This window comes from Papio anubis, chromosome 20 (genome assembly GCF_008728515.1).
Source record: "Papio anubis isolate 15944 chromosome 20, Panubis1.0, whole genome shotgun sequence".
NCBI lineage: Eukaryota > Metazoa > Chordata > Mammalia > Primates > Cercopithecidae > Papio > Papio anubis.
The window spans coordinates 5,793,167-5,820,704 of NC_044995.1; the positions used below are offsets into that span (position 1 = coordinate 5,793,167).

A 27,538-nucleotide genomic window follows, 5' to 3' on the forward strand; every position below is an offset into this window, starting at 1 on the left:
TTTCTGTCTCTCTTATAAGGACCCTACTGATCACGCTGGACCCACCCAGGTAATCCAGGATCATCTCCCCATCTCAAGACCCTTAATGACATCAGCAAAGCCCCCTTGCTATAGAAGGTAACATATTCACAAGCTCCAGAGGTTAAGATGGCATTTTGAAGTGGGAGGGAGGCATTATGCTGCCTCCCATTCCCTCCTTGATCATCCAATGCAGAGACTCCCCTACCCATGACATTTCTTCTCTTGCCTCATGCCCTGCTCTCATTGCGTTCATGTTACTTACATAACTGCTATGGCACCTCTCTCTCTCTCTCTTCTTTTTTTTTTTTTTTTTTTTGAGATGGAGTCTTACTCTGTTGCCAGGCTGGAGTGCAGTGGTGTGATCTCAGCTCACTGCAATCTTCGCCTCCCAGGTTCAAGCGATTCTCCTGCCTCAGTCTCCTGAGTAGCTGGGATTACAGGTACGCACCACCATGCCCAGCTAATTTTTCTATTTTTAGTAGAGAGGGGGTTTCACCATGTTGGCCAGGCTGGTCTCGATCTCCTGAACTTGTGATTCGCCCGCTTCGGCCTCCCAATCATCTCTCTCTTTATTGTCTGTCTTCCACTCCTGGAATGTGAGCTCCACAAGGCAGGAATTTTTTGGTCTGTTTTGCCCAGTGCCTTATCCCCAGCACCTAGAACCATTCCTGGTGCAAAATAGCCACTGGGGCCAGGGGTGGCGGCTCATGCCTATAATCCCAGCACTTTGGGAGGCTGAGGCGGGCAGATCACTTGAGGTCAGGAGTTTGAGACCAACCTGGCCAACATGGTGAAACCCTGTTTCTACTAAAAATATAAAAACTAGCTGAGCGTAGTGGTGCGCGCCTGTAATCCCAGATACTTGGGAGGCTGAGGCAGGAGAATCACTTGAACCTGGGAGGTGGAGGTTGCAGTGAGCTGAGATTGTGCCACTGCACTCCAGTGTGGTTGACAGAGTGAGACTCCATCGCAAGACAAAAATAAATAAATAAATATAAATAAAAAATAGCCACCTGGCCAATATTTATGAAGAAGGTGAAAAGTAGTCCGACCAGACCTCTGTTTCTCATAACGCAAGTGACCGCATAGGCAAAACACATGAGCCTGGAGAGGGAGATGTGACTTGTTCACAGCCACCCTGCACAGGGAGGAGACACACGCAGAGTCCACTTCTCAGTCAGTTTATTTCTGGGACTAAATTTGGGGCAGAGCTGCAGAGAAGGGATGGGCCCTGAGCTTCGGGATGAAAGCGCCCCAGGGAGATTGGGATGCAACCTCCACCCTGGGCAGTTGTGGAAATTGTTCCCAGGGTTCAGCTAGAGAAACAGGGTCAGCCCACCATGGGGGAAACGGACCCTGAGTCCAGGAGACACGGGGTCCGGGGCTGGAGAGATGAACATTTGCAACATCTCCGGGAAGGAATGAGGGTCTGAAAGGAGTGTCGGGGCTGTCCCTGCAGCGGGTGGGGACGCCGGTGTGCTCAGTCCTGGGATGACTCAAGAGTTGGCCTGGATGGTTTCCTGGATCCACTTGGTAAACTTGCAGAGGTTGGTGTAGACGCCCGGTCTGTTGGGCTTGGCACAAGGGTAATCTCCCCAGGACACGAGTCCCTGCAGGGAGCCGTTGCAGACCACCGGCCCCCCAGAATCACCCTGCGGGAGAGAAAGGGAGGCATGAGAGAGGCAGAGATGTGGCAAGGTGGGCAGAAGGAGACACGAGAGACCCAGAGATGCCCACAGATGGAGAAGATGGAGACAGACACACAGAGATGGAAAGTACAGAGATGAAGAGATGCAGAAAAAGACAGAGATGGAGACATAGGCAAAAAGAGAGAGAGGGAGAATGTTATTAACATTTCACCCCAAATCCAACTTTTCTTTTTTTTTGGGGGGGGGGGACAGAGTCTCGCTCTGTTGCCCAGGCTGGAGGGCAGTGACCCGACCTCAGCTCCCTGCAGCCTCCATCTCTTGGGTTCAAGCAATTCTCCCGCCCCAGCCTCCCAAGCAGCTGGAATTATAGGCGCCCACCACCACGCCTGGCTAATTTTTTGTATTTTTAGTAGAGACGGGGTTTCACCATGTTGGCCAGGCTGGTCTCGAACTCTTGACCTCAAGTGATTCGCCCACCTCAGCCTCCAAAGTGTTGGGATGACAGGCGTAGGCCACCACGCCCGGCCTCCAAGTTCAACCTTTAGACCCCATTGGTCAGTCTCCACTCACTCTTCCTCTTCCAGATTCCTCTTGTCCACACATCATTTCGGGGGGTCTGTGACCCTGCCTCTCCACATCTCGAGTCTTTGTCTCTACTTTCTGTTCCAGCCTGTCTCCCTCATCGTGTGTGTCTCCACCTCTCTTTCTCTCTGACTCTCCCCTCCGGCCTGTGCAGGCTTTATTTCTCTTACTGGACACACACCTTCCTTCCTCACTCTCCACCAATCCATCCTTATACCTCCCTTCCACAAAAATACAGTTCTCAGCCCCTGGATGAGGGCTTCTCGATCTGGGCACTGTGGGCATCTGAAGCTGGATAATGGTTTGTTGTGGAGGCCTGTCCTGTGCATCATAGCATGTTGAGCAGCACCCTTGGCCTCTACCCGCTAGATGCCAGTAATGACCCTCCACGCAGTTGTGACAACCAAATATGTCTCCTAGTATTGCCAATGTCTCCTAGGGGGCAGAATCACTCCCAGTAGAAATCCATTTGCTCGGACTAATTTGTGTTTCCTGTCCTCAATTCCCCATACCTCCCTATAATTACCCTCCTATAATAATACTCACTGCTCTTCAACAGTCATTTTTCCCTCCTTTCCTTCCTTCCTTCCTCTCTCTCTTTCTTTCTTCCTTTTTTCTCTCTTCTTCCTTCCTTCCTCTCTTTCTTCCTTTCTCTCTCTCCTTCCCTCCCTCCCTTCCTTCCTTCTTCCTTCCTTCCTCTCTTTCTTCCTTTCTTTCTCTCTCTCTCCCTTCCTTCCTTCCTTCCTTCCTCCCTTCCTCCCTTCCTTCCTTCCTTCCTCCCTTCCTCTCTCTCTTTCTTTCTCTTTGTGACAAAAACCTCTTGCTTTGTCATCCAGGCTGCTGTCTGGAGTGCAGTGGTGCAATCATGGCTCACTGCAGCCTCAAACTTTTGGGCTCAAGCAATTCTCCCACCTCAGCCTCCCAAGTAGCTGGAACTACAGGTGCAAGCCACCACACCCGGCTAATTAAAAAAAAATTAGTACATATTTATCTATCTCTTTATTGCCTGTCTCCTACTTGGGGAACATGAGGTCCATGTGGCAGGAACTTTATGGTCTGTTTGGCCCAATGCCATATCCATAGCACCTGGAACCATTCCTGGTGCAAAATAGCCACTTAGCTAATATTTATGAAGAAAATGAAAAGTAGCTTGAATGGATCTCTGTTTGAGTTAGAGAGAAATACCTATCTCCCAGCTGGGCACAGTGGCTCACACCTGTAATCCCAGCACTTCGGGAGGCTGAGGCAGGCAGATCACTTGAGGTTAGGAATTCAAGACAAGCCTGGTCAACATGGTGAAACCCCGTCTCTACGGAAAAAAAAAAAAAAAAAGCCGGGCATGGTGGTGGGTGCCTGTTATCCCAGCTATTTGGGAGGCTGAGGTGGAAGAAATGCGTGAACCCAGGAGGCGCAGGCTGCAGTGAGCTGAGATGGTGCCACTGCACTCCAGCCTGGGTGACAGAGCGAGACTCCATCTCAAAAAAAAAAAAAAGAAAAGAAAAGAAAAGAAATATCTATCTCTGTTAGAGATAAATAAATACGTACATACTACAATAATTATGTAAGTGGTATGAATAAAATCTACTAAAATAAAAACAATTCGTATTTTTATTTTTTAAATTAGTTGCCCAGGCAGGCTGGTCTTGAACTCCTGAGCTCAAGTGATTTTCCTACTTCAGTTTCCCAGAGTGCTGGGATTACAGGCATGTGCCATTGCACACGGCCTCATTTCTTATTTATATGCATGCAAAATGTGAATAATTAGGGAGTCCTGGAATCAATTATTAGGAACGCCAAGACTTGCCTTTTTCTCAGTAGCAGACACTCTTTCAAGGCAAACCAGCTTAGCTGCCTGGACCTCTAAATTTCAACTTTCTTGTGGTTTCATTTCTCTCATTATTTTTTAAATTTAACACCTGTGCAGAGTTTCTTTTGAAAGGCTATTAGTTAACTGCTCTGAGCCTTGGCTCCTTGTCTATAAAATAGGGCTCATAATAACAAGTGAATGAGTTTGTGAGTGGAGGCATGCAAACTACTTAAAACAGTGTCCAGCAATTAGCCAGATGCTATTGCTATTATTTTTATACTATTAGTATTAGTATTGTTGTAGTTGCTATTATTTCTTGCTTGCAGCTTTTAGTGGTCACACCCAGACCACACACCGGTATGAAAAAACAAACAAACAAACAAAAAAACACCTTGAGGTCTGGAAAAACAAGACAGTAACCTTGCCTACAGAAAGGCTAAATAGTTTTAAATGCTACCATTTGAATGAGATGTGGGTTTTTTTGTTGTTTTTTTTTTTTGTTTTTTTTGTTTTTTTTGAGACAAAGTGTCATTCATCGCCCAGGCTGGAGTGCAGTGGCGCAGTCTCGGCTCACTGCAAGCTCCGCCTCCCAGGTTCATACCATTCTCCTGCTTCAGTCTCCCCAGCAGCTGGGACTACAGGTGCCTGCCACCACACCCAGCTACTTTTTTTTTTTTTTTTAGTAGAGATGGGGTTTCACCATGTTAGCCAGGATAGTCTTGATCTCCTGACTTTGTGATCCGCCCACCTTGGCCTCCCAAAGTGCTAGGATTACAGGCGTGAGCCACCGCGCCTGGCCAAGATGTGCTTTCTTCTGTTAAAAGTCTCCCCCTTCGCCACCCACCCCTACACCCAGGGCACAGAGAAGAAACTGGGAGAGCTGGGAAGTTGTTGGCAATTGTCAGGTTTGTACAGTTTTGGGGGGAGCTTTTTGTAGCCATGGGACTGGAGTACTCCTGAATCCCCAGCTTCCTATCTACTGTTGAAATGCACACCCTGCTAATGAGAGCTTGTTAACTTACGTCCCTCTAGATCCCTTGGGAGCCTGGATACAAAGGAGGGTGTTGGTTGATGTAACAGTTTGATTTTAAATTCTGTCTTCCTCAGCAGATACAGCTTCCATTAGAACATAGGGAAGCTCTGTGTTGGTGACCAGTAAATACTGGTAGAACATTCGCCCCTGCCTACCCTTCCAGCCTCACTTCCTACGGCTCCCCCGACTTTTGTTCTCCATTTTCACTGGTTTCCTTTTCTTCTTTGAATCAGTCAAACTCCTTTCTGCCTCAGGGCCTTTGCATATGCCTTTTCTTTCCCCTTAAACTTCACAAGTTTAGCTTCTTTGTGTCATCCATTCTCTGCTCAAATGCCACTTCTCCAAGGAGGCTCCCCTGACCACCTTTTTGAATATTTGCCCTTATTGTTTACTATCCTAAAACCATGTTTTATTTTGGGGTTAACCCTTACTGCTCTCTGAATATGCCCTATTTATGCAGATTCTTGACCACGGAGTTTTTTATTTTATTTTTTAACCTTGTTGTTCCTCCAGTCCTTCCAGCAGCTTTGTAATAAATCCCTTGTATTAAATAGTCTCTTGTAAAAATACCTACCAGATTTCTCTTTTTCCTCCTCAAGATATTTTACCAGCACTTGCTGGAAAACTGTCATATGACAGATTTTGTTGAAACAAGACACTTCACTACCACATGCCTGAAAACTGCCAAAACTGATGTCTGTAACATGGAGTGCCCCCATTAGATGTGGTATCTTTATGCAGTGCACAACCTGCTCAATCGTACAAAACAGCCTTGATCTTTCCCTCTAGACCCGTGCTATCCAATACAGTAACTGCTGGCCACATGTGGCTACTGAGCACCTGAAATGTAGCTAGTCCAAATTGAGATGTGCTGTCAGTATAAAATACATACTCGCTTTCAAAGACTTGATATGAAAACAAGAAAAGAACATAAAGTATCTCATTCATAATTGTTTTATATTAATTAAACTTTGAAATGATTGTATTTGGGATACACTGGGTTATTAAATAACTTCATCTCTTTCTTTCTTTCCTTCTTTTTTTTTTTTTTTTTTTTTTGAGACAAGGTGTCACTCTGTCTCCCAGGTTGGAGTGCAATGGCGCGATCTCAGCTCACTGCAACCTCCACCTCCTGGGTTTAAGTGATTCTCGTGTCTCAGCCTCCTGAGTAGCTGAGATTACAGGTGCCCACCACCAGGCCCGGCTAATTTTTGTATTTTTTTTTTTTTTGTAGAGACAGAGTTTTGCCATGTTGGTCAGGCTGGTCTTGAACTTCTGACCACAGGTGATCCACCCGCCTCAGCCTCCCAAAGTGCTGGGATTACAGGCCTGAGCCACCACGCCTGGCCTTTTCTTCTTGTTTTAATGTGGCTACTAGAAAATTGGAAATGACATAAGCAGCTCAGCATTATTTCTACTAAATACCACTACTCTAGGGTTTGAGCTCTGTGAGAACAGGGGTCCTGACTGTCTTGGCAATGGCTGGATTCTCAGAACTTGGCAAAGTTCATGTTATCGAGCTGGCACTCAGTGTGCATCTGCTGAATAAAGAGAGAGGTGTCCTCACCTGGCAGGAGTCTCTACCCGCCTCGTCACCGGCGCAGAACATGGTGTCATCTATCTGTCTCGGGTAGGCATCCTCGCACCTTTTCTGACTTAGCACGCTGATATTCAAGCACTGGAGGACCTTAGGGAAGTGCACTGTCAAACAGGAACACAATGAGAGGTGGAGAAAGATGGAAGGTGGCAGAGATGGGTCGGTATCGAGAAGAACCTGGACACTCACCTTGGGGACTTCTGGTTGTCCCCCAGCCAGATACCAAGCACTTTGTCCCAGCAGAGGGACAATGAGAGGAGACGTTGATGGGTCTGACATCTTTAGTGGAATGAATTCTTCTGTTCAGTTTGATGAGCATGAGGTCATTAGAGTGGCCAGGGTGGGAGTAGCCAGGGTGGGGGATGGATTTGATCCCCTGGAACATCTGCTGCCCAGATTCATAAACTGGTGACAGGGAGTAGTGGCCGAGACGGACTCTGAAAACTCTGAGGAAGACGGGGCAGGTCACCACCAGCCCTGATCTCTATCTCCATGTCCAACGCCAATCCCAACCCCACACCCAGCCCCAGCCCCAGTCCCACCCTCACCCCCAGTCCCCAAACCATCCTCAACTCTATCTTGGTCTCCAATTCCATGCCTGTCCCCATCCCAATCACAATTCCAAACCCATCCCATTCCCAACCCTAATCCTTTCCCTACCCAGAAGCCATCACACACGCATTCTCGAGCCCAAATCCAACCATCCCCAACCCCAACCCAAATTCCAATCCCCACACTTAATTCTATATCTGTTCCCAATCCCAACACTATCTCCATTCCATCTTCATTTCCACCCCAGCACGATTTTCACTCACCCCCAATTCTAAAGCCAATCCCAGTTCCACCTCCATCCCAAACCATTCGACCAATATACGCTCCTAACCCCAATTCCACCTCCATCCCAAACCATTCAACAATTACACTCTCTTAACCCCGAATCCAACCCATCCTGAGCTCCTTCCTGTTCCCTACCACAACACTCGCCCCTCTGCAACCTCATCCTCCCACCCTACTCTCCCGCAAAACTCCATCCTTAGTCCTATCCCCAACTCGACCTCCTGCTGCTCCCACATCCCCAACCCATCCCCACCAGCCCTCACCTCCATGCCCCCCAACCCCACTTCCCCCTCCCCACCAGCCCTCCTCTTGGAACTCCCACTCACTTCTTCCTGCAGTGGGCGGCCGTGAGCAGCCACTGTGGATGCACCAGCACCCCCCCGCAGTAGAGCTGGTTGGGCCCTAGCAACAGCGCCGCCTGCCACGGCTGGGTGTGCTCATCGCAGTCGGACCCGTTGATGATGCGACTGCTGCTGTCATCCGACCGGGCATCGTCCCCAGCTCCCACGTCCCGGTTGCTCGCAGAGGGCACGGTGTTAGAGGGATTGTCACAGGAAACATCATCGTTGGCGAGAACATGCTCTGAGGACGGAAAATGGGTTGGGCGGGGCTCAGAGGCGGGGCTTGGGCTCGGGGTGGGTCTCAGACTCAAGAGGCCAGACCTGCTAGAGGGTGGGTGTCTGACCCGCTGAGGGGGCGGGGCCAGGGGTTAGGGGCGGGGCCTGGAGAATAAGAGTGGCACCGCTCAAGACCAGGCTCAAGCTCAAGGACAGAGCCCAGGCTCAGGTAGGGTTACTGGACTCTAACTGGACCTCACGGATTCCTGGAATTGGCTAGAACTAAATGGGAGGATAAAATTGGGTACAGGATTCCTGGACAAGCTCAGGGGTAGAGCCAAGGCTGTAGGGGCTGGAGCCTGGGGATGGGAGGGAGACCAAGGCTTTAGGGATGGAACTGGTCTCAGGAAGTGGGGTCAGGCCTCAGTGAGTGGGGTCAGGGCTGGAGGCAGGAAAGGGTTTGGAATCGACTTGGTCAGGGCCGAGGTCAGGGTTACATGTTATAGTCTCCTATAAAGAGCTCTGACTTTGGGCAGGGTGCACTGGCTCACACCTGTAACCCCAGCACTCTGGGAGGCCGAGGCGGGCGGATCACCTGAGGTCGGGAGTCCGAGACCAGCCTGGCCAACAAGGTGAAACCCCGTCTCCACTAAAAACACAAAAATTAGCCAGGCGTGGTGGTACGCGCCTGTAATTCCAGTTACTCAGGAGGTGGAGGCACGAGAATCACTTGAACCCGAGAGGCAGAGGTTGAAGTGAGCCGAGATCACACCACTGCACTCCAGCCTGGGAGAAAGAGCAAGGCTCTGTCTCCAAAAAACCTAAAAAAACAAAAAAAAAACTTCTGACTTCTGACTCTGACTTTGAAGGGAGTTCTAGAATGTGCCCACAGAATAGGGACTGGAGCCTGGCTCAAAGGGTTGCGGCCTGAGGCGGGGTCAACTACAGTCTGGCCTAGGGGCGTGGTTGAGGAAAGGAGGTGGGGTCAGAGCTCATGGGCGGAGCTGGGGTTCCCAAAGCTAGACCAGGAAAGAAGGGCTCAGCTTAGGGGGCCACGTGGAGGGGAAGAGCAGGCATAGGTTTCTCAATTCTTGCCTCCCGGATCCTGTCAATCCCCTCCTCTCATATACAGACCTACAGACTACATACATGCCCCACTCCATCATCAGTCCTCCCATGCCCATTCACTGGTTCTTACTCCTTTCTTTCTTTTTCTTTTCTTTTTCTTTTGAGACGGAGTTTTGCTCTTGTTGCCCAGGCTGGAGTGCAATGGGGCGATCTCGGCTCACCGCAACCTCCACCTCCCGGGTTCAAGCGATTTTCCTGCCTCAGTCTCCCGAGTGGCTGGGATTACAGGCATGTGCCACAACACCAGCTAATTTATTGTATTTTTAGTTGAGACGGGGTTTCACCATGTTGGCCAGGCTGGTCTCCAACTCCCAACCTCAGGTGATCCGCCCTCCCTGGCCTCCCAAAGTGCTGGGATTACAGGCGTGAGCCACCGCGCCCAGCCTGGTTCTTACCCTTGCTAATGGCCCTGGCACCACCATAACTCACGAACTCACCCGGAGAACCACGCACACAACAGCAGTAACCTCCAAGCGTGCACGCGGTTCTGCAGACAGGCACGCATTGCCTCCACAGGCGCAGCTGACAGTACAGCTCTATCTCCAGGTACACACGCTCACCAGGTACATACGCTCCTGGGCAGCCTTGTGGGATCGCACACCCTCATCCACAGTGTCTCAGTGCACGCAAAGATGCCGTGTTTGCATAGATGTTCAGACTGCCACATACTGTTCTGCACACAGGCACACACCTCAAGTCGGTCACCTAGCACCCATCTCCCAGAGACAGTCATCCCTGCACCCTCTATCCCTCCAGGCAGACAGAAACTCCAGACACACAGCTGCACCATCACACATACCATAGTATTTACACCGCCTCACACAGACACACACAGTCACGTACAGTCACCCCTACATAGAGCTTCAGGTAGTCACAAGGTCACAAATACAAGCACCCATAATGTTGCACTCAGCCACAATCACATAATCGCCTGCAAGCACACAGTCATACATTTCCATGGTGATGACCGCTTTTGTTGCACGAAATCCCGGGACCTCAGGGACAGGAACTGCAGATCCCTGCAGTCATACACAAAGCCAAGTCACCACACACAGCCAAACACACAGTAAACACCCCCAGTGCCACATGCATTCACCCACATCACTGTAGAGCCACACACAATCTTAAATGCACACACAATCACAAAACCACACATACAGCCTCCAAGGGTCAGTGCCACCTGCCGCACAGTCACTTGATATGGGAAAAGGCATCCCCCTCCCCGACACACACCGTGGCAGTCACAGGGCCACATACAATCGCACAACCACAAATACAGACCGAGACTCACATTCACCCAGTCCCGGAGTCACGCCCAGGCTCACACAGTTCCCCAGGGGACAGGCACTCTAGTGACGCAGAGGCAGTCCTCCCTATCCCATGCCCCCCCACCCCAGAGTTCTGGTTACCTGTGACCCCCAGAAGCAAGGCTGTGATCAGAGCACAGAGCGCCCACATCCAGGGGGTTCTTGCTGTAGCCATGGCCGCTGCACCTGGATGGGGGATGTCAGACGGTTGGGAGGCCCAGGCGATCCCAGGAGCCCTTAACTCACTTCCCCTTCCTCCCCTACCTTATTTCCCCAGGTAGAGAGGAAGCACAAGGACGCTGTGCCACCATCAGCACTGTGCTGAGACCCAGGCGGTATGGAATTCAGAAGATAGGAGTCTAGCAACCTCCAGACGGGGCGAGGAGGGAAGACAGAGAAAGATGTGGGTGCAGGATGCACAGACACCTCTCCTTCCCTGCCTGCTGAGCCACCCTCCCCAGGTCTCACCTGCCCTGTCCCCCAGGTAGGGGGTGGGGGATTCGCTTCCAGTTCAGCCACGGATTTCTCAGGCCTGCACCTTCCTGGCCACCGCCTCCTCCTGGGCTCTGGGCACCAGGCCTGAGTTATAACCACCCACTGCTCCCTGGGGCACATTCCCGGGCCATGAGGTGCCTATTGGGCCTTAGCAATCGCTCCTCCTGCTCCCCCCATCTCCACCCCCAGAGCACCCCCCACCCTGTCCCGAATACCACTCCCTACCTCCCTGGCTCGGAGGATGGGGAGGGGTCTCCGGAAGCCAGACCAGCCCCTTCCCTGCCTCCCCCAGCCTTAGGGATCTGGCTTCTCACCAACTCTGTGTCACTGTTCCTGGTGCCTGGATTGCTTGCTTTCTTCTCTGCGTTTTGCTCATTCCACCACTGTCTGTTCCCGCTCGATACTCCTCTTTCCATCTTTGTCTCTGTTTTTTTCTTTTTTCTTTTTTTTTTTCAGAGTCTTCTTCCATCGCTCTGTGGTTCTCCCAGGGCTGTCTTTTTGAGTCTCTCTCAATATCTCGTGTCTCTCTCTACCCCTCCCCTCCTTCTCTCTCTCCCTCTCACCTCTCTGTCTCTCTGTCTCTCTGTCTCTGTCTGGCTGTCTCTCTGTCTAGTGCGCTCTCTCTCTCTCTCTCTCTCTCTCCTGTCTTAGGAGCCTTGTTTCTCTCTCCTTGGGCCACAAGTGGTGCTGTCTCCCCATTCCTCGCTCTCTGTCTCTCTATGCCTCTGTGATTCTCTCTTTTTTAAAGGTTCTGAGTGATTTGTCAAATATACCTTAGAGTTCTCAGCCTGTTTATTTTCCTTTATTTCACTTCTGCTCTATCTGTTGACAGCATTTTTTTTTTTTTTAGGTATAGCTAAGGTATAACAAACTGGTTGTTTGTTTATTTATTTATTTGAGACAGAGTCTTGCTGTGTCACCCAGGCTGGAGGGCAGTGGTGTGATCTCGGCCCACTGCAACCTCTGCCTCCTGTGTGTTCAAGCGACTCTCATGCCTCAGCCTCTGGAGTAGCTGGGATTACAGGTGCCCCACGATGCCCGGCTGATTTTTTTTTTTTTTTTTTTTTTTTTTTTAGTAGAGATGGGGTTTCACCATGTTGGCCAGGCTGGTCTTGAACTCCTGGCCTCAAGTGATTCACCCACCTCTGCCTCCCAAAGTGCTGGAATTACAGGCATGAGCCACCATGCCTGGCCCAAACTGCATATTTAAAGGGTGGAGTCTGATGGCTTTAGGTACCTGTCACACCATCACCATAATCAAGAGGATGATCATAGACACCACCCTGAAAACCGTGCTCCTGCCCCTTTGCGTGTATCTGGGACTCTCTGTTAATCTCTCTTTCTTTACACCTCTGTGTCTCCCTTTGTATCTTTCTGTATCTTCTCTTTTCTCTCTGACTTTGTGTGCCCCTGTGTCCCAGGCTCTCTGTGTGTTTTCTCTGTGTTTCTGTATTTGTATTATTCTGTCTCTCTCTCTTCCCCACCCCTTCCTCCTTCCCTGTCTTTCTGCCTCCCTCTCCCTGCATTTTGGGCAGGGAAGACCCAAGCCACTTTGCACAGGGAGCCCTCAACTCCTTCTTTTGCCTTCACTCTGGGCCCAGAAAGAGGCAGGGACCCAGTCTGGGAACCCACAGGTGCCGTGGCTCGGCTGGTGTGGCCAGGCACGGGTGAGAACATTGGGCAGGGCTACTTGTTGATGGGAAAATAGATCAAGAGGCCAGGAAAGGGGTAGATGGCTTGGTAAATGGGTATTGGGTGGGGAACCCGAAAGGTGGCTTCTCCCTCTCCACTCCTAGGCCATCTGAGGCCGCCTCTCCTGACCTTGTCTCTACGCCAGTTTTTCTTTCCGTCTGCTGCCAGCTCTTTGCATCTGTCTTCATGTTGCATCTGTCTTCATGTCTCCTTGTCTCTGTCCTCACTAGGAAGTAAGAACTAACTAAACATTCATCTGTGATGTGCCAGACACAGGTGTCCGTGAACAATCAGACTCAGGTGTCCGTGAACAAGATGACAAAGACCTCTGAACATGCTGTCCTCTTTGAGCCCTCATTCCTTGAGGGTAAAAAACAAACGAAGCTGTGTTGCTCACATCTGTAATTCTGTTAAAGGGGAGATTTTAGAGCACTCAAGACTGGTTTTAGTGCACAGCAAAAAAAACCCCGAAAAAACAAAAAAAACCCCAAAATAACAAAAACCTATTCTGAGGTCTATTTTGATTACGAGAATTAATATTTCATTCATTAAAGTGACAAAACCATGGCCGGGTGTGGTGGCTCACGTCTGTAATCCCAGCACTTTGGGAGGCCAAGGTGGGTGGATCACCTGAGGTCAGGAGTTTGAGACCAGCCTGGCCAACATGGCGAAACCCCATCTCTACTAAAAACACAAAAATTAGCCGGGCATGGTGGCGCATGCCTGTAATCCCAGCTCCTCAGGAGGCTGAGGCAGGAGAATCGCTTGAACTTGGGAGGTGGAGGTTGCAGTGAGCTGAGATCACGCCATTGCACTCCAGCCTGGGAGACAAGAGTGAAACTCCATCTCAAAATTAATTAATTAATTAATTAAGTGACAAAACCAGTGAGCTACTTCTTCCTTAGTCTTTTAAGTTGTTTACAACCCATTTTGGTCTAGATAAATCTTTTTTTTTCTTACTTTTAGACATCTGTTGCATTTATTTATTTATTTATTTATTTATTTATTTATTTTTTGAGACAGAGTCTCGCTCTGTTGCCAAGGCTGGAGTGCAGTGGCGCAATCTCGGCTCAATATAACCTTTGCCTCCTGGGTTCAAACGATTCTCCTGTCTCAGTCTCCCGCGTAACTGGGACTACAGGAGGCATACTGGCTAATAATTTTTTTGTATTTTAGTAGAGACGGGGTTTCGCCATGTTAGCCAGGATGGTCTCGATCTCCTGACCTCATGATCCGCCCACCTCGGCCTCCCAAAGTGCTGGGATTACAGGCGTGAGCCACCGCGCCTGGCCTATGGGGTCTTTATGATAATGTTTGGTCCTATTTACAAACTAAGTTAACTAAACACCTTCAGACATTTTAAACTACATTTCTAAAACCAACACGTTCAATCTCTTCTGGAAGTCCCTTGATTTTTAGGCAACACTTCCAAAGCATTGAAATGAGTTTGTACATCTGAGTGTACAGATGTACTCATAAATACGATCCATGTTGCATTCTTTCAGATATCCCAATGCTGGATATTAACTTGGTGTAACGCCATCTTAAAAATCACAGCTCAATTATTACACGTTTAAAGGTGAAGCCACAAGGCTTTCCTTATAACAGGTGAAATTCTCTTAGACACACAATCACCTAAAATACCGAAAGTATAGAGATTCTGCTTCAAAAAATAAAATAAAATTCATACGAAGGGTTGGATGTCTAAACCTTTTAATGCTCAGTTCCAAAACATATCAGAATTACAAGAAGACTTCAGTACAGAAGAGTGGTTAGAAGGCCAAACTGTGGCACCAGCCCCTAGCATTTAAATTCTGGTGCGGCCACCTACTAGCTGTGAGACTTTGGTCACACCATGGACCCACTCTGTGCCTTGGTTTCCCTGTCTGTAAAATGGGAACAATAATGGTATCCACCTCACAGGCTTGCAATGAGGATCAAATTAGTTAATATATGTAAGGCACAAATTAGTTAATATATGTACCTGGCAAGTGCTGATAAGTGTATTTTAAATTATTATTATTATTATTGTTGTCATGACTATCATTATTCTTATTATCCATTCAGAGAGCCAGTTTCAAGCAGGCACAGTGACTCACGCCTGCCGTCCCAACACTTTGTGAGTCCGAGATGCATGGATCACTTGAGGTCAGGAGTCTGAGACCAGCCTGGTCAACATGGCAAAACCCTGTCTTTCCTAACAAAGAAAAAAAAAAAAAAAAAAAATTAGCTGGGTGTGGTGACACACGCCTGTAATCCCAGCTACTCAGGAGGCTGAGGCAGGAGAACTGCTTGAGCCCGGGAGGCAGAGGCTGCAGTGAGCTGAGATTGTGCCATTGCACTCCAGCCTGGGTGACAGAGTGAAACTCTGAGACTCCGTTAAAAAAAAAAAAAAACAAAGAAAGCCAATTTTCTCTCAATTAACTGCAGCTGATTTTGGTCTTGACCGTCATTGACTGGGTTCCTCTTGGTAACCCTGGTGAATTTCACGGCTCGTCCAGAGAAGGTTGGTCAAGGGGGGCCCAGGCCATTCACATGACTTCATAATTCCATCAGCTCACAAATCAGCCACTTCCTTCCATCACATCCCCATGATAAAATGTTGCATTTCTTTGATTCTTCACGTCCCCATGATAAAATGTTGCATTTCTTTGATTCTTAAGACAAAGATTATAGGGTCTTTCTAAAGCCCAGATCTGACCGCGTCCTTCCTTTTCTCCAGGCCCTCGGGATCGGGTCCAGATTCTTCTGCCTGGCTCTCAGTGACATCATCTTCCGCTGACCTACATTTCCGGCCACGTCATTCATTTCTCCCACCTCAAACTCCAGCCTCCACCATCTAGGACATTTCACAGGTGTCCTCACACCCCCAGGTTTTCCTACGTGTTGTTCCTTCTGTGAGAATGTCACCCACCCAAACTTCTCCAAAGGGTGAACTCATATCCAGCCTTCCTTTCCAGCCCTCCCAGGCCCAGCCCCACCTCAACCCTCATCTTCTCTCCCTGCATCACCACCTCGACCTCCTCCCCAACCTCAGCCTCCAGTGTCTCCCTTCTGGATCATCCTGCACATAGCCCCAGGGCTGTCCTGGCTCACAGACTTTCCATGGCTCCCCAGTGCCCTCAGAAGGTCCCAGCCTCTCACGCTGGCATCTGAGGTTCTTGGAGACCTGACCCTTGCCCTCCTCTTCCATCACCCTTAACCATGCACGGTGGTCTTCCTACCCTCCAACCTTCCTGGTTTTGCTGTGACAAAAGTTTAAGCTGGGTACGGTGGCTCACGCCTGTAATCCCAGCACTTTGGGAGGCCGAGGTGGGCAGATCATGAGGTCAGGAGTTCGAGACTAACCTGGCCAACATGGTGACACCCTGTCACTACTAAAAATACAAAACTTAGCCGGGCGTGGTGGCACGTGCCTGTAATCCCAGCTACTCGGGAGGCTGAGGAAGGAGAATTGCTTGAACCCGGGAGGCGGAGGTTGCAGTGAACCGAGATGGTGCTGTTGCACTCCAGCCTGGGTGACAGAGCAAGACTCCGTCTTGGGGAGGAAAAAGAAAAGTTTAGGGGCAAGAGCCATCTTTGAGGTGGCACAAGGTGGAGGCATCAAGGGTGCCTTCCTGGAGGGGAGGAAAAATCAAATAGGGCTGTACAGGAGAACTGAAAATATCTAGATTTCAGAAAGGTGGAAGTCAAATCAAAGCAAAAAGCTCCACTCATAATAAAATTCATTCTTTACTGAGTGCATGGCGGGCCAGGCGCTGTTCTGTGTATGTCATGGGTGTGAAACCTTAAATCTTCCCCACAGCCACTGCCTTATGGAGACTGTGTCATCCTTAGCTTCATTTTACAGAAATCTACAGTGAAGGAAGGCACATCCCAAGGGGACACAGATAGTAAGCGGCAGAGCTGGGATTCCAGACACGTGGCCGGGCCTCTGCAGGAAGAAATCAAATGTGTGGAATGGTCGGGGAGAGGAGATGCTTAGAAGGGATTTTCCTGTATTCTCTTAGCAGTGGGGGTCAGACCTAGGCCCAAGTTCTCACTCATCAAGTCCTCCCCAGTGATGCAAGGATGGAGCTGGGGTAAAACCAGGGAGAATCAGGGCCCTCACGTCGCTGCGTTTATTAAGCATCAGGGTGAGAGCTGGGCAGGAGGGGAGGGGAGGCAAGGTCTTGGTGAGAGTCGTTCTGGAACCAGCCAGTGGGGTGGTAGGTCGGGAGGTGGATGTCACATGTTAGGGTCACTTGGCCTGAATGGTTTTTTGGATCCAGTTCGTGTATCTGCAGACATTGGTGTAGACTCCTGGCTTCTCCTTTGATCCACAGGGGATATTACCCCATGACACAAGGCCTCGGAGGTGGTCTCCACATACAAGCGGACCCCCAGAATCACCCTGCAGGAAAGAGGGAGAAAGTCAGATACAGATAGAAACCCAGAGACTGAGAGAGAGACAGAGAGAGAGAAAGGGACAGAGATACTCAAAGATGGAGAGAAAGACTCAAGGACAGAGAGAGAGAGAGAGAGACAGTAAGACACACAAAGGCACAGAGAGAGGATGGTAGATAAAATAAAGGACACTCAAAGACACGGAGACAGAAACACCAAGATGCAGAGGAACATGGAGAGCAAGAAAGAGAAACAATTTAAGAATGGAGATTGAGAGGTGTGGAGAGAGGCAGAGGTGTAGAGGCAGATGGAGAGACAGAGAAAAGAAGAAGATGAAGATGAAGACAAAGGAGGAGGAGGAGGAAGGGGAGGAGAGGGAGGAAGGGGAGGAGAGGGAGGAGGGGGAAGGGGGAGGGGGTCAGGGAGAGGGAGGAGGAGAAAGAGGAGGAGGAGAAGAGGGAGTGGAAGAGGAAGGGGAAGAAGGAGGGGGGAGGAGGGGAAGGAGAGGGAGGAGGGGGAGGGGGAGAGGGAGAGGGAGGAGGAGGAAGAGGAGGAGAAGAGGGAGTGGAAGAGGAAGAGGAAGAAGGAGGAGGAGGAAGAAAAGAAGATGAATAAGAGGAGGAGGAAGAAGAGGAGGAAGAGGAGGAAGGGGAAGAGGAGGAAGGGGAGGAGGAGGAAGAGAAGGAGGAAGGGGAGGAGGAGGAGGAGGAGAGAGAGGGGGAGGAGACTATAAGACCCAGGTGGGAGAGGTAGGGAAGGCCCAGGGAGAGATATGCCTGGCACTATTCTGTCCAGGGACACCTCTCCACCTTGTGTCTTGAGGACAGTCTTGCCCGCCTGCCCTTTCTTTGCGTCCAAGTTGCTATGTATCGCTTTCCCTGTCTCTGTCTCTGTTTCTGCCTCAGTCTCCCTCTTGGTTGGTCTCTGCACATCCCTCAATGCATTAGTCATTCTGGCACAAAGAGGAGAGCCTGGATGGATGACAATGGAGGGAACCCAAGTTAAAGTATTCAGGAGGGAGTCCCCTTTCCCCAACTAGCGTCTCCCTCCTCCAGAGCCTGGTCGTTTCTTTTTTTTTTTTTTTTGAGACGGAGTCTCGCTCTGTCGCCCAGGCTGGAGTGCAGTGGCGCGATCGGCTCACTGCAAGCTCCGCCTCCCAGGTTCACGCCATTCTCCTGCCTCAGCCTCCCGAGTAGCTGGGACTACAGGCGCCGCCACCTCGCCCGGCTAATGATTTTTTTGTATTTTTAGTAGAGACGAGGTTTCACCGTGTTAGCCAGGATGGTCTCGATCTCCTGACCTCGTGATCCGCCCGTCTCGGCCTCCCAAAGTGCTGGGATTACAGGCTTGAGCCACCGCGCCTGGCCGAGCCTGGTCGTTTCTGAGCAGAACTCATGGGGGCTGTGTTTGAGGAAGGACAGTCCCCTCACACCATCTGCCTCCTTACTGCCTCTCTTTGGTTCTTTTTGCTTTTAGTTAGAGTCTGGCTCTGTCCCCAGGCTGGAATGCAGTGGCGCGATCTCAGCTCATTGCAGCCTCCGCCTCCTGGGTTTAAACAATTCTCCAGCCTCAGCCTCCCAAGTAGCTGGGACTACAGGTGTGTGCCACCACACTTGGGTAATTTTTGTATTTTTTTTTTTGAGACAGAGTCTTGCTCTGTCACCCAGGCAGGAGTGCAGTGGCGCGATCTCGGCTCACTGCAACAACCTCCGCCTCTGGTTTCAAGTGATTCTCCTGCCACAGTCTCCTGAGTAGCTGGGACTATAGGCGCCCACCACCACACCCAGCTAATTTTTGTATTTTTAGTAGAGATGAAGTTTCACCATATTGGCCAGGATGGTCTCAATCTCTTGACTGGTGATTCACCCACCTCAGCCTCCCAAGGTGCTGGGATTACAGGCATGAGCCACTGTGCCCGGCCTAATTTTTGTATTTTTAGTAGAGATAGGGTTTCACCATGTTGGTCAGGCTGGTCTCGAACTCCTGACCCCAGGTGATCCTCCCACCTTGGCCTCCCAAAGTGCTAGGATTGCAGGCGTGAGCCACCACGCCTGTTCTCTCTGATTCTTGACTCCTCCACCTCCATCCTTATCTCTGCACTTCCTATCTCTGCCAGCTGTGTCTTTATATCTCTGCATGTCCCCGACTGTGTCTCTGTGTGTCTCTGGGAGGCTGAGGTGGGCATATCATGAGGCCAGGAGTTCGAGACCAGCCTGTCCAACATGGTGACACCCCATCTTTACTAAGTCTCTCCTTCTTTTCAGGGCTTGGGTTCTCCCTCAGCCTGTCTCTGTCTCTGTAAAGCTCTCTTTTAACCCGTGTCTTTCTCTTCCTGTGTCTGGCCATGTTTTTGTGTCTTTGTCCTGTGTAACTGGCAAGTCCTGGTCACCTCACCTGGCAGGAATCCTTCCCGTACTTCTCATCCCCGGCACACAACATGTTCTGGGTGATCTGGCCAGGGTAGGCATGCTCACACTCCTCACGGGGCACCAGGTGGATGTATGCACACTGGATGGTGTCAGGGAAATCACCTGTAAGGAGAGAGATGGGCCATACTCAGCCCAGGCCTTGCACTCCCCACATCCTCCCCAGCCAGCCATCCCCCAATCCCTATAAGTCCTCCACCCCCTACTGGTCCCTCTTTTCCATTGGTTCTCCTCTTCCTGTTTGTCTCTCATTCTTACAGCCCATTTCCATCATACCTGCCTCCTAATTGGTCCCTCTTTCTATCATTCTTCCCTCCCATTGGCGGTCTTCCTCATTAATAGTCTCTTCTCCAGGAGTCCTCATTTCCTATTGGTTTTCCTTTTCTCTTAGGTCCCTCCTCCACTTTTCTCTCTTCCACTGGTCCCACCTTCTTCAGTAGTTTCAGTTGACCTGGAGGTCTCTGCCTCTATTAGGTCCTCCTCTACTGTACCCCTCCTGCTCAGTAGTCCATTCTTCATTGGACACTTCTTGCTCATTGATTCATCTTGATGGGCCACTCTATAACCATTGGTCTTTTCCTAAGTAGCCACGCCCTCTCCCAAGGTTCTTCCTTTCTATTGGTTCTTCATCCAATGGTCCACCTCCATCATTGGTCCTTTTCTAACTGTCTCCACCCTCCCTCATGGGTCCTCCCTTTCTACTGGCCCTTCATCCAATGGTCTACCTTCCTCATTGATCCTTTCCTAACTAGCCCTGCCCTCCCTCATTGGGTCTCTCTTCCTATTGGTCTGCCTCCCTCCTTGGTCCTTTTCTAACTGGCCTCACCATCCTCCATTGGTTCTCCCTTCCTATTAGCCCTTCATCCAATGGTCCACCTCCCTCATTGGTCCTTTTCTAACTTGCCCCATCCCCCACCCCACTGGCTCTCCCTTCCCATTGGCCCTTCATCCAGTGGTTCACCTTTCTTATTGGCCCTTCACACACAGGCCCACCTTCATGGTTCCTGCTGATCTATTGCACCTGTTTTTTCCTCTAGTGACTCCTCTGGACCATTGACCCTTTCCTCCTAGTCCCTCTTCCATCAGCTCTACCCCCATTTACTGTCTCAATTCACGTCCTTCAGTCTGCTCTTGTGCTTTATTGGTTTCTCTTCTATCAGTTTCTTCTCCACTATTCCTTCCTGCTCTTCAGTGAATCCTAATCAGTCCTCTTTGACCTCTGGCCTCCTTCCTGATTAGAGTTTCCCCACTGACCTTCCCTATTCATTGAACCTTCATCTTATGTTCCATCTCTCCCATGCTCTTCACCCATTGGTCTACATTTTCCATTGGCTATTCACTTATTGGCCCAGCTCCCAAATTCACCCTCCCTCCCCCTTGACCTTTCTCCATTGAAACCTTGTCCCGTTGGTCCTTACCATTAGCCCATCTTCCCATGGCCCCTCACCAGCTGTCCCACCCTCTATCTTTTGGCTCACTTCCCCCAGTAGCCAGTAGCCTGCTCCCCACCAGCCTCCCACTACTGACCATCTGCTGTCTTGCCCCAGCCCAGGATGTGGCAGCTGGTGGTGTTGGCTGAGCAGTCCCTCTCCAGGGGAAGGGGCTGGATGAGTTCAGAGAGCTTGGCTGGGCGTGCCAGGCGCAACAGCATGATGTCCTGGTCGTGGGTGGCAGCATCGTAGCCAGGGTGGATCACAGCCCGGACAACAGAACTCTGCTCCTGGGAACTCTCCCTTTGCCGAAGGTTATGCTTCCCCAGGAAGACCTGAAGATTCCTGGGAAGGAAGAGGGCTGGGTCTCACCTGGAGCCCTTGGGCTACAGCTGAGGCTTCGGAGAGGGCTGAGAAGTCATGAATCAGCTGGCCTGCTCCTCCCACAGTCTTCCCCAGCTGAGTAAATGGCAATTCCATCCTTTCAGAATAATCTTAGGGGCTATTCTTCACTCTCTTTATCTCATGCCCTATGTCCAAGCTGTCCAGAAATGCTTTTGCCCCTCTGAAAGCATATCCAGAATCAGACCACATCTCACCTTTCCCATGGCTACCATTTTGATTTGAGCTGCCTTTTCACTTCTGACCTGAGCTAGAGCAGTAGCCTCCTCACTGGGCTCCCTGCTCTGTCTCTGGCCCCCCACAGTCCATCCTCCACAAAGCAACCAGAAATATTTTAACAACATAAGTTGGTCCCATGCCTCCTCTGCTCAGCCGCTCCTATGACTCCCATCTCACTCAGAATCAAAGCCAAAGTTCTCAACGTGGTGCACCAGGCCTTGCAAGCATTGTCCCATCATCTCTCAGACGTCTTCTTCTTCCACTCTCCCCTTCCCTCCCTCTGCTCCAGCCAAACACCAGCTTCCCCGTCTTGCCTTGAACACAATAGTGGTCTTCCCACCCCAGGGCCTTTGCACTGCTGTTCCCTCTGCCAGCAAGTCTGTCCTCCAAGTGTCTGCATACCTCACTCCCTCACTGCCTTTAAATGTCGCCTCTCAGGGAAGCCTTCCTTAGTGGCCCAATTAAAATACAAATACCTATTCCAGTAGGCAATTCCTATCTCCCTACCCTGCTTTCTGTTCCACCAGAGAACCTATCACAATCATCTGACATGCTATATCTTTATCGTTAAATATTTACTCAATGTATTGTTTCTCCTCCTTGCAGAGCAATGGTGTCCACTAAATGCTACAATGCCATGTTCTTTATCTGCACTGTCCAGAGGTGGCTGGGGGAGCCACAAGCTGCAGGTGACTGCTGAGTATTTGAAATGTGGCTTGTGGATTTTCCATTTCATTCATTTCAATATAATTTGCTGTATGTGACTGATGGCTACCACATTAGACAGTGCAGCTCTAGGATGTCAAGATGGGGATTTTTGTTCTATTCAGATATAGTATCTCCAGTGCCTTGATCAGCACCTGGCACATGATAGGTGTTTGATACATATTCCTGAAACAGAGAGTCACTCCCTTGCTCAAATGTCTCCCATGGCTCCCCATTGTCCTAAGAATAAAGCCTGGACTCCTCCACTTGGCACTGGAGACTCTGTGTGGATCTGGCTGTAGTCACTTTCCAACCTTATCTCCCTGCACCTTCTGCCCCCCAGTGAACAGGAAACTTTCTTTTCTGAGAATACTCAAGACCGTTCTCATGTCAGGGGCGTTATCACTGCCTTTCCTCTGCCCTGAACACTCTTTTCCCATCTTCCTGCCTCCACTTGGATTTTATGTCATCAGAAAGTCCTTCCTGATCCTCCTCCATCTAAAGTAGACACCCTTATTCTTTTCCTCCATAATTTGTAATTGTATGGGGTTTTGAAGGGTTTGCTTCTTTGTTTGTTTTTTTGAGACAGGGTCTTGCTCTGTCGCCCAGGCTGGATCTGCAGTGTGGCTCTGTAGATCACAGCTCACTGCAGCTTTGAACCTCTGGGCTCAACTGATCCACCCGCCTCGGCCTCCCAAAGTGCTGGGATTACAGGCATGAGCCACCACGGCCAGCCCAATTTGCTGCTTCTTTCTTTCCTTTTTTTTTTTTTTTTAGACAGAATCTTGCTCTGTCGTTCAGGCTGGAGTGCAGTGGCACCATCTCGGCTCACTGCAACCTCTGCCTCCCAGGTTCAAGCGATTCTCCTGCCTTAGCCTCCCAAGTGGCTGGGATTACAGGAGCCCACCAGCACGCCTGGCTAATTTTTTGTATTTTCAGTAGAGACAGGGTTTCGCCATGTTGGCCGGGCTGGTCTCAAACTCCTGACCTCAGGTGATCCACCCACCTCGGCCTCCCAAAGGGCTGGGATTCCAGGCGTGAGCCGCCGTGCCCGGCCCCCACTTTGCTTCTGAAATAACTGCTTGTCTGCCCCTTTCTGTCCTTGTGCTCCCGAGGGCAGGCATGTTGATGTCTCATCCATTGCTGAATCTCCACTGCCCAACTCGAACGTGGGACTTAGCGGGGCCCTTAGTCAATATGCATCTAAAGAATGAATGTTGGTGGTGAGAGTCATCCCAGGTCTCCTTGGGGTTGGGGGAACCATCCCAGGGATTGTCACTTGCCATTTCGCTGCACCTCAGTTTCCTCATTTGCAAAATGGTGCCAAGAGTCCCTTGTGGTGGGCATTCTGGGAAAGGTGTGTAAATGGCTTCACTCAGCACCTGATTGGTAGTTAGCATTAAACAAGTGGCAGCTTTTGTAAATCTAACTCGTGAGAATCAGCACCTGGGGTTTTCGTCCTGGGCCCTCCAGCTGCTCCAACTATGCCAGCTTTTTGGATGATCTCATCTCGTGCCATAGCTTTAAATATACCTGTTTGCTGACGCTGCCTTCATTTTAACCTCCAGCCCTGACCTCTCCTCTGAGCTCCAGAGGCCGCCCCGGCCTCCCTGCTGGGACATCTCCCAGGCATCTCACACTCACCAGGGCTACAGCAAAATGTCAGACGCTCCCCTGCCCACACCCAGCCTGTTTCTCTTTCCCTGTCCCCCAGCTCAGAGAAAGATGTGGCAAAACACCCAGTTGTTCAGGACAAATACCCAGAATCCAGCCCTGCTTCTTTCCTCTCCCTCCTGTTCCTTGTTGCCAAATTCTGCTGGCTCAGTCACAAAATTCCACATCCCAAGATATTCAACATCCCTCCATCCCCACTGCCACCGCCTGGGTTCAAGCCACCCTCTCATGTCGCCGGATGAAACAGCCCCCACGTGGGCCTCCCTCCCTCTTCTCTTGCCCAGTCCACGTTCCACGTGGTAGCTTGTAAAAATGTAAATCAGGCCGGGTATGGTGGCTCACACCTGTAATCCCAGCACTTTGGGAGGCTGAGGTGGGCAGATCACCTGAGGTCAGGAGTTTGAGACCACCCTGGCCAACGTGGTGAAACCCCGTCTCTACCAAAAACACAAAAATTAGCCAGGCAAGGTGGTGCACACCTGTAATCCCAGCTACTTGGGGTGCTGAGGCAGGAGAATCACTGGAACCTAGGAGGCGGAGGTTTCAGTGAGCTGAGATCATGCCACTACACTCCAGCCTAGGTGACAGAGCAACACTGTGTCTCAAAAAACAAACAACAAAAACAAACTGCCCAGTGGCTTCCTACTGTGCTCAGAATTAAATCCAAATGCCCATCATGCCTTGCAGGTTCCCAAATGATCCGATTCCCCCATTAGAAGGTAAGTTCATGAAGACAGCAATTTTGCTTGTTTTTTTTTCTTTTCCACTGCTATGCCCGCAGGGCCTGGCACACATTAAGTACTCAATTAAGCAATGGCCGAATGCACCTGGCTATCAGATGGCCTCGTGCTGGGATGGGGGGATGCCTGTATCACCTCCTGCCTGACATCTACAAGACACAAGACACCCTCGGGGTTCAGTCGCATCCGCTGTTCATTTATGGCGTAGACTCACGGTTTTTTGCAGTGGGCAGCTGTGAGGACCCACAGTGGATGGATAAGGACCCCGCCACACAGCAAGTGACCGGAGGTGTAGAGAGCAGCTTGGTAGGGGTGAGATGTCTTGTCGCAGGGTCCGCCATGCACCAACTTATTCTGCTCCTCTGCCCAGGCTGAGGGAGAGAGGATCTGAGTCAGAGAGGAGTTCTGGAGAAACCAAGCGCATCCCCCTCAAGATGAACTCCAGTCAAGACTGGTCAGGTGCAGTGGCTTCTGCCTGCCTGTAATCCCAGCTGAGGCAGGAGAACTGCTTGAGCCCAGGAGTTTGAGACCAGCCTGGGTAACACATTGAGACCTCGTCTCCACAAATAAAATAAAAATAAAAATAAATAAAAATTAGCAGAGTATAGTGGCATACACCTGTAGTCCCAGCTACTCGGGAGGCTGAGGTGGGAGAGTCACTTGAAACCCAAGAGTTCAAGTCAGCAGTGAACTATGGATCGTATGGATCGTGCCACTACACTCCAGCCTGGGTGACAGAGTGAGACCCTGTCTCCAAAAAAAAAAAAAAAAAGAAAAGAAAAAGGAAAAAAAGCTTCTCTGTATTTCCATTCCCAAACTTACCCCATTCCCATTGCAAACCCAACTGTCTCCCCTATCCCCGGGCTTTCTCCAACTTTCCAACCTACCTCCTACCTCTTCTCCATTTAGATCCCCATCCCTCAAGCCAACCCCACCCCAAACCCTCATATCTTCAAGCCCACCTCCCACCACCCTCCCCATCTGTATTCCCCACCCTTAGCCTAATCCCCAACGTCTTCCTCATTTCAAAGCCCCCCAACCCCAACCCTGTGCATATCCCCATCCCCAATACCAGCCTCTTCTCCATCAACAAGCCCAGTCCTGTCTGTAAGCCTCCCCCATCCAAATGCCCTTTCCCCACCTGCAGCGATCAGGCTCAGCACCACCATCAGCTTCTTCATGGTCACTCCTGAGAGGGGAAGCCACATGGTCCATCAGTCACTGCCTCGACCCTCCCCACATCCCTCTGTCTGCGCCCTCCGCATCCTCTCCTTCCTCCCTGGCCTGCTACGCTCTCCTGCCTTGACCTCTGTCCTTCTCGTCTAGCCTGCTGATTTCTTCTTCCCCAGCCCATGTCTTCCATCAGAGGAGCCCACGATAACAGTGCCAAAGAGAATTCAGACCTCTGTCCACTGGTCCAGTGACTCATGGGGAGATTCTGATTAAATCTTTCTACTTTACTGGGCGTTGATTTGCCTTCCTGTAGACAGGAGAGGGTTACCCTAGGGGGCCCTAGCGTTCTTCCTCTGTATTCAGAGGAAGATTTTCCTCTGAACCCGGCTCTGTGCTCAGCGGTCACCCACCCCGCCCGCCCGGCAGGTTCTGTGGTGCCTGTGATCTTACCTGCTGCAGGCCTCCGGGCCTCTGGGGATTCTTGAGTGCGGGGAAGGAACAGCTTCGAGGCGAGGAGGCAGAAAGAGTTAGAAACGCGGGGAGCCGTGGGGAGAGAAGACGCTCAGATGCAGTGGCAGAGCTAAGCGGAGCACGCAGGGGCCGCGGAGCCCAGGGCTGCAGAGACTGCCAGACACACACCCCCAGCTCCCAGGCCTCCCTGGAAGAGGCTGGTTCTGTCCCCAGATGCTTCTGGAACGTCCTTTTAACCCCTGTCTCTCAGGTCCCTGAGCAAGGAGACTGGCTACACCCTTTTCCTCCTTACCCAGGCCTCCCACACACATTCCTCCCGCCCCCATGCTCTGCTCCTGGTGACCCCTGACCAGGCCTCCAGGGAGGGGAGCACTGGTCCCTGAGTGCAGTGGGGGCCTGGACTCCTGGGTCTCAGGGAGGAGGGGCTGGGGGCCTGGACCCTTGGGTCTGAGGGAGGAGGGGCTGGGAGCCTGGACTCCTGGGTCTGAGGGGCTGAGGACGGGACTCCTGGGTCTGATGGAGGAGAGACTGGGGGCCTGGACTCCTGGGTCTGAGGGAGGAAGTGGGAACTTGGATTCCTGGGTCTGAGGGAGGAAGGGCTGGGGGCCTGGACTCCTGGGCCTGTGGGGTTTGAGGGAGAAGGGGCTGGGGGCCTGGAATCCTGGGTCTAAGGGGCTGATGCCTGGACTCCTGGGTCTGAGGGAGGAGGGGCTGGGACCTAAACTCCTGGGTCTGAGGGAGGAGGGGCTGGGACCTAAACTCCTGGGTCTGAGGGAGGAGGGGCTGGGGCCTGAATCTGAGGCAGAGGAAGTTCTAATCGGCTCAGTCCTTAGACCTCCAGGTCTTGGAGAAAGCAAGTGTCTGAAGACAAATTCCGGCCTCTGGGGCAAGCAGATGGTGCTCCAGGCCTCCCTGCACCCCCAGCACTCTCTGTGCCACCCAGGGACCTGCAGGCCCTCACTCCGGGCTCCAGAGCCCTCGGGCACTGGGAACCAGCCTGCCCAGGTTCAGTGGGGTTGGGGTGACTCACACACCTGCCCGTAGGTCCCTGTGTGTGCTGCCTGCCGACCTCCGTGTCCCCAGGAGAGAGCGAGCCAGCCCGGCAGGGAGACAGCGTGTGTCACCACACTGGCCCCCGCCCCTGCCCCGGGCTGGGGAGCCGGCCAAGGCGCTATGGGGAAAGGGCCCAGGAACAATTGGGCTTTGT

The 27,538-nt window shown here is 51.0% G+C and overlaps 2 protein-coding genes across 4 annotated transcripts; both read right to left on the minus strand.

Moving 5' to 3' along the window:
- Nucleotides 1-1,182: 1,182 nt before the first annotated feature.
- On the minus strand, nucleotides 1,183-11,103 carry KLK5 (kallikrein related peptidase 5). The gene is made up of 5 exons (XM_021931358.2): nucleotides 10,621-11,103; nucleotides 7,853-8,108; nucleotides 6,879-7,135; nucleotides 6,660-6,793; nucleotides 1,183-1,673 (listed from the first exon to the last, which is right to left on the minus strand). Exons 1-5 carry the CDS (start codon nucleotides 10,691-10,693, stop codon nucleotides 1,518-1,520), a joined length of 876 nt encoding a protein of 291 aa, XP_021787050.1. The 5' UTR covers nucleotides 10,694-11,103; the 3' UTR covers nucleotides 1,183-1,517.
- Nucleotides 11,104-16,418: 5,315 nt separating this feature from the next.
- On the minus strand, nucleotides 16,419-27,538 carry KLK6 (kallikrein related peptidase 6). 3 transcript variants are annotated; one of them, XM_031659212.1, is made up of 7 exons: nucleotides 27,366-27,538; nucleotides 26,311-26,362; nucleotides 25,829-25,876; nucleotides 24,902-25,058; nucleotides 21,045-21,292; nucleotides 19,486-19,622; nucleotides 16,419-17,098 (listed from the first exon to the last, which is right to left on the minus strand). In XM_031659212.1, the coding sequence occupies exons 3-7, from the start codon at nucleotides 25,866-25,868 to the stop codon at nucleotides 16,946-16,948; spliced, it is 735 nt and encodes a 244-aa protein (XP_031515072.1). In that variant the 5' UTR covers nucleotides 25,869-25,876; nucleotides 26,311-26,362; nucleotides 27,366-27,538; the 3' UTR covers nucleotides 16,419-16,945. The 3 variants fall into 3 exon arrangements, with proteins under 3 accessions (XP_031515072.1, XP_031515075.1, XP_031515074.1); XM_031659214.1 differs by lacking the exon at nucleotides 16,419-17,098 and adding an exon at nucleotides 17,860-18,062 and having other exon boundaries at nucleotides 27,366-27,479; XM_031659215.1 differs by lacking the exons at nucleotides 25,829-25,876; nucleotides 26,311-26,362; nucleotides 27,366-27,538 and adding an exon at nucleotides 25,306-25,420.

Coding starts and splice junctions, on each gene's coding strand:
- KLK5 (XM_021931358.2), bottom strand. CDS start 10,693: ATGGCTACAGCAAGAACCCCCTGGATGTGGGCGCTCTGTGCTCTGATC. Junction 8,109..10,620: donor CTTGCTTCTGGGGGTCACAG/GTAACCAGAACT, acceptor TTCCGTCCTCAG/AGCATGTTCTCGCCAACGAT. Junction 1,674..6,659: donor CGGGTAGAGACTCCTGCCAG/GTGAGGACACCT, acceptor TCTCTCCCGCAG/GGTGATTCTGGGGGGCCGGT.
- KLK6 (XM_031659212.1), bottom strand. CDS start 25,868: ATGAAGAAGCTGATGGTGGTGCTGAGCCTGATCGCTGCAG. Junction 25,059..25,828: donor GCTGAGCCTGATCGCTGCAG/GTGGGGAAAGGG, acceptor TCTCTCCCTCAG/CCTGGGCAGAGGAGCAGAAT. Junction 19,623..21,044: donor CTGGGGCAAGACAGCAGATG/GTCAGTAGTGGG, acceptor CTCTCCTTACAG/GTGATTTCCCTGACACCATC.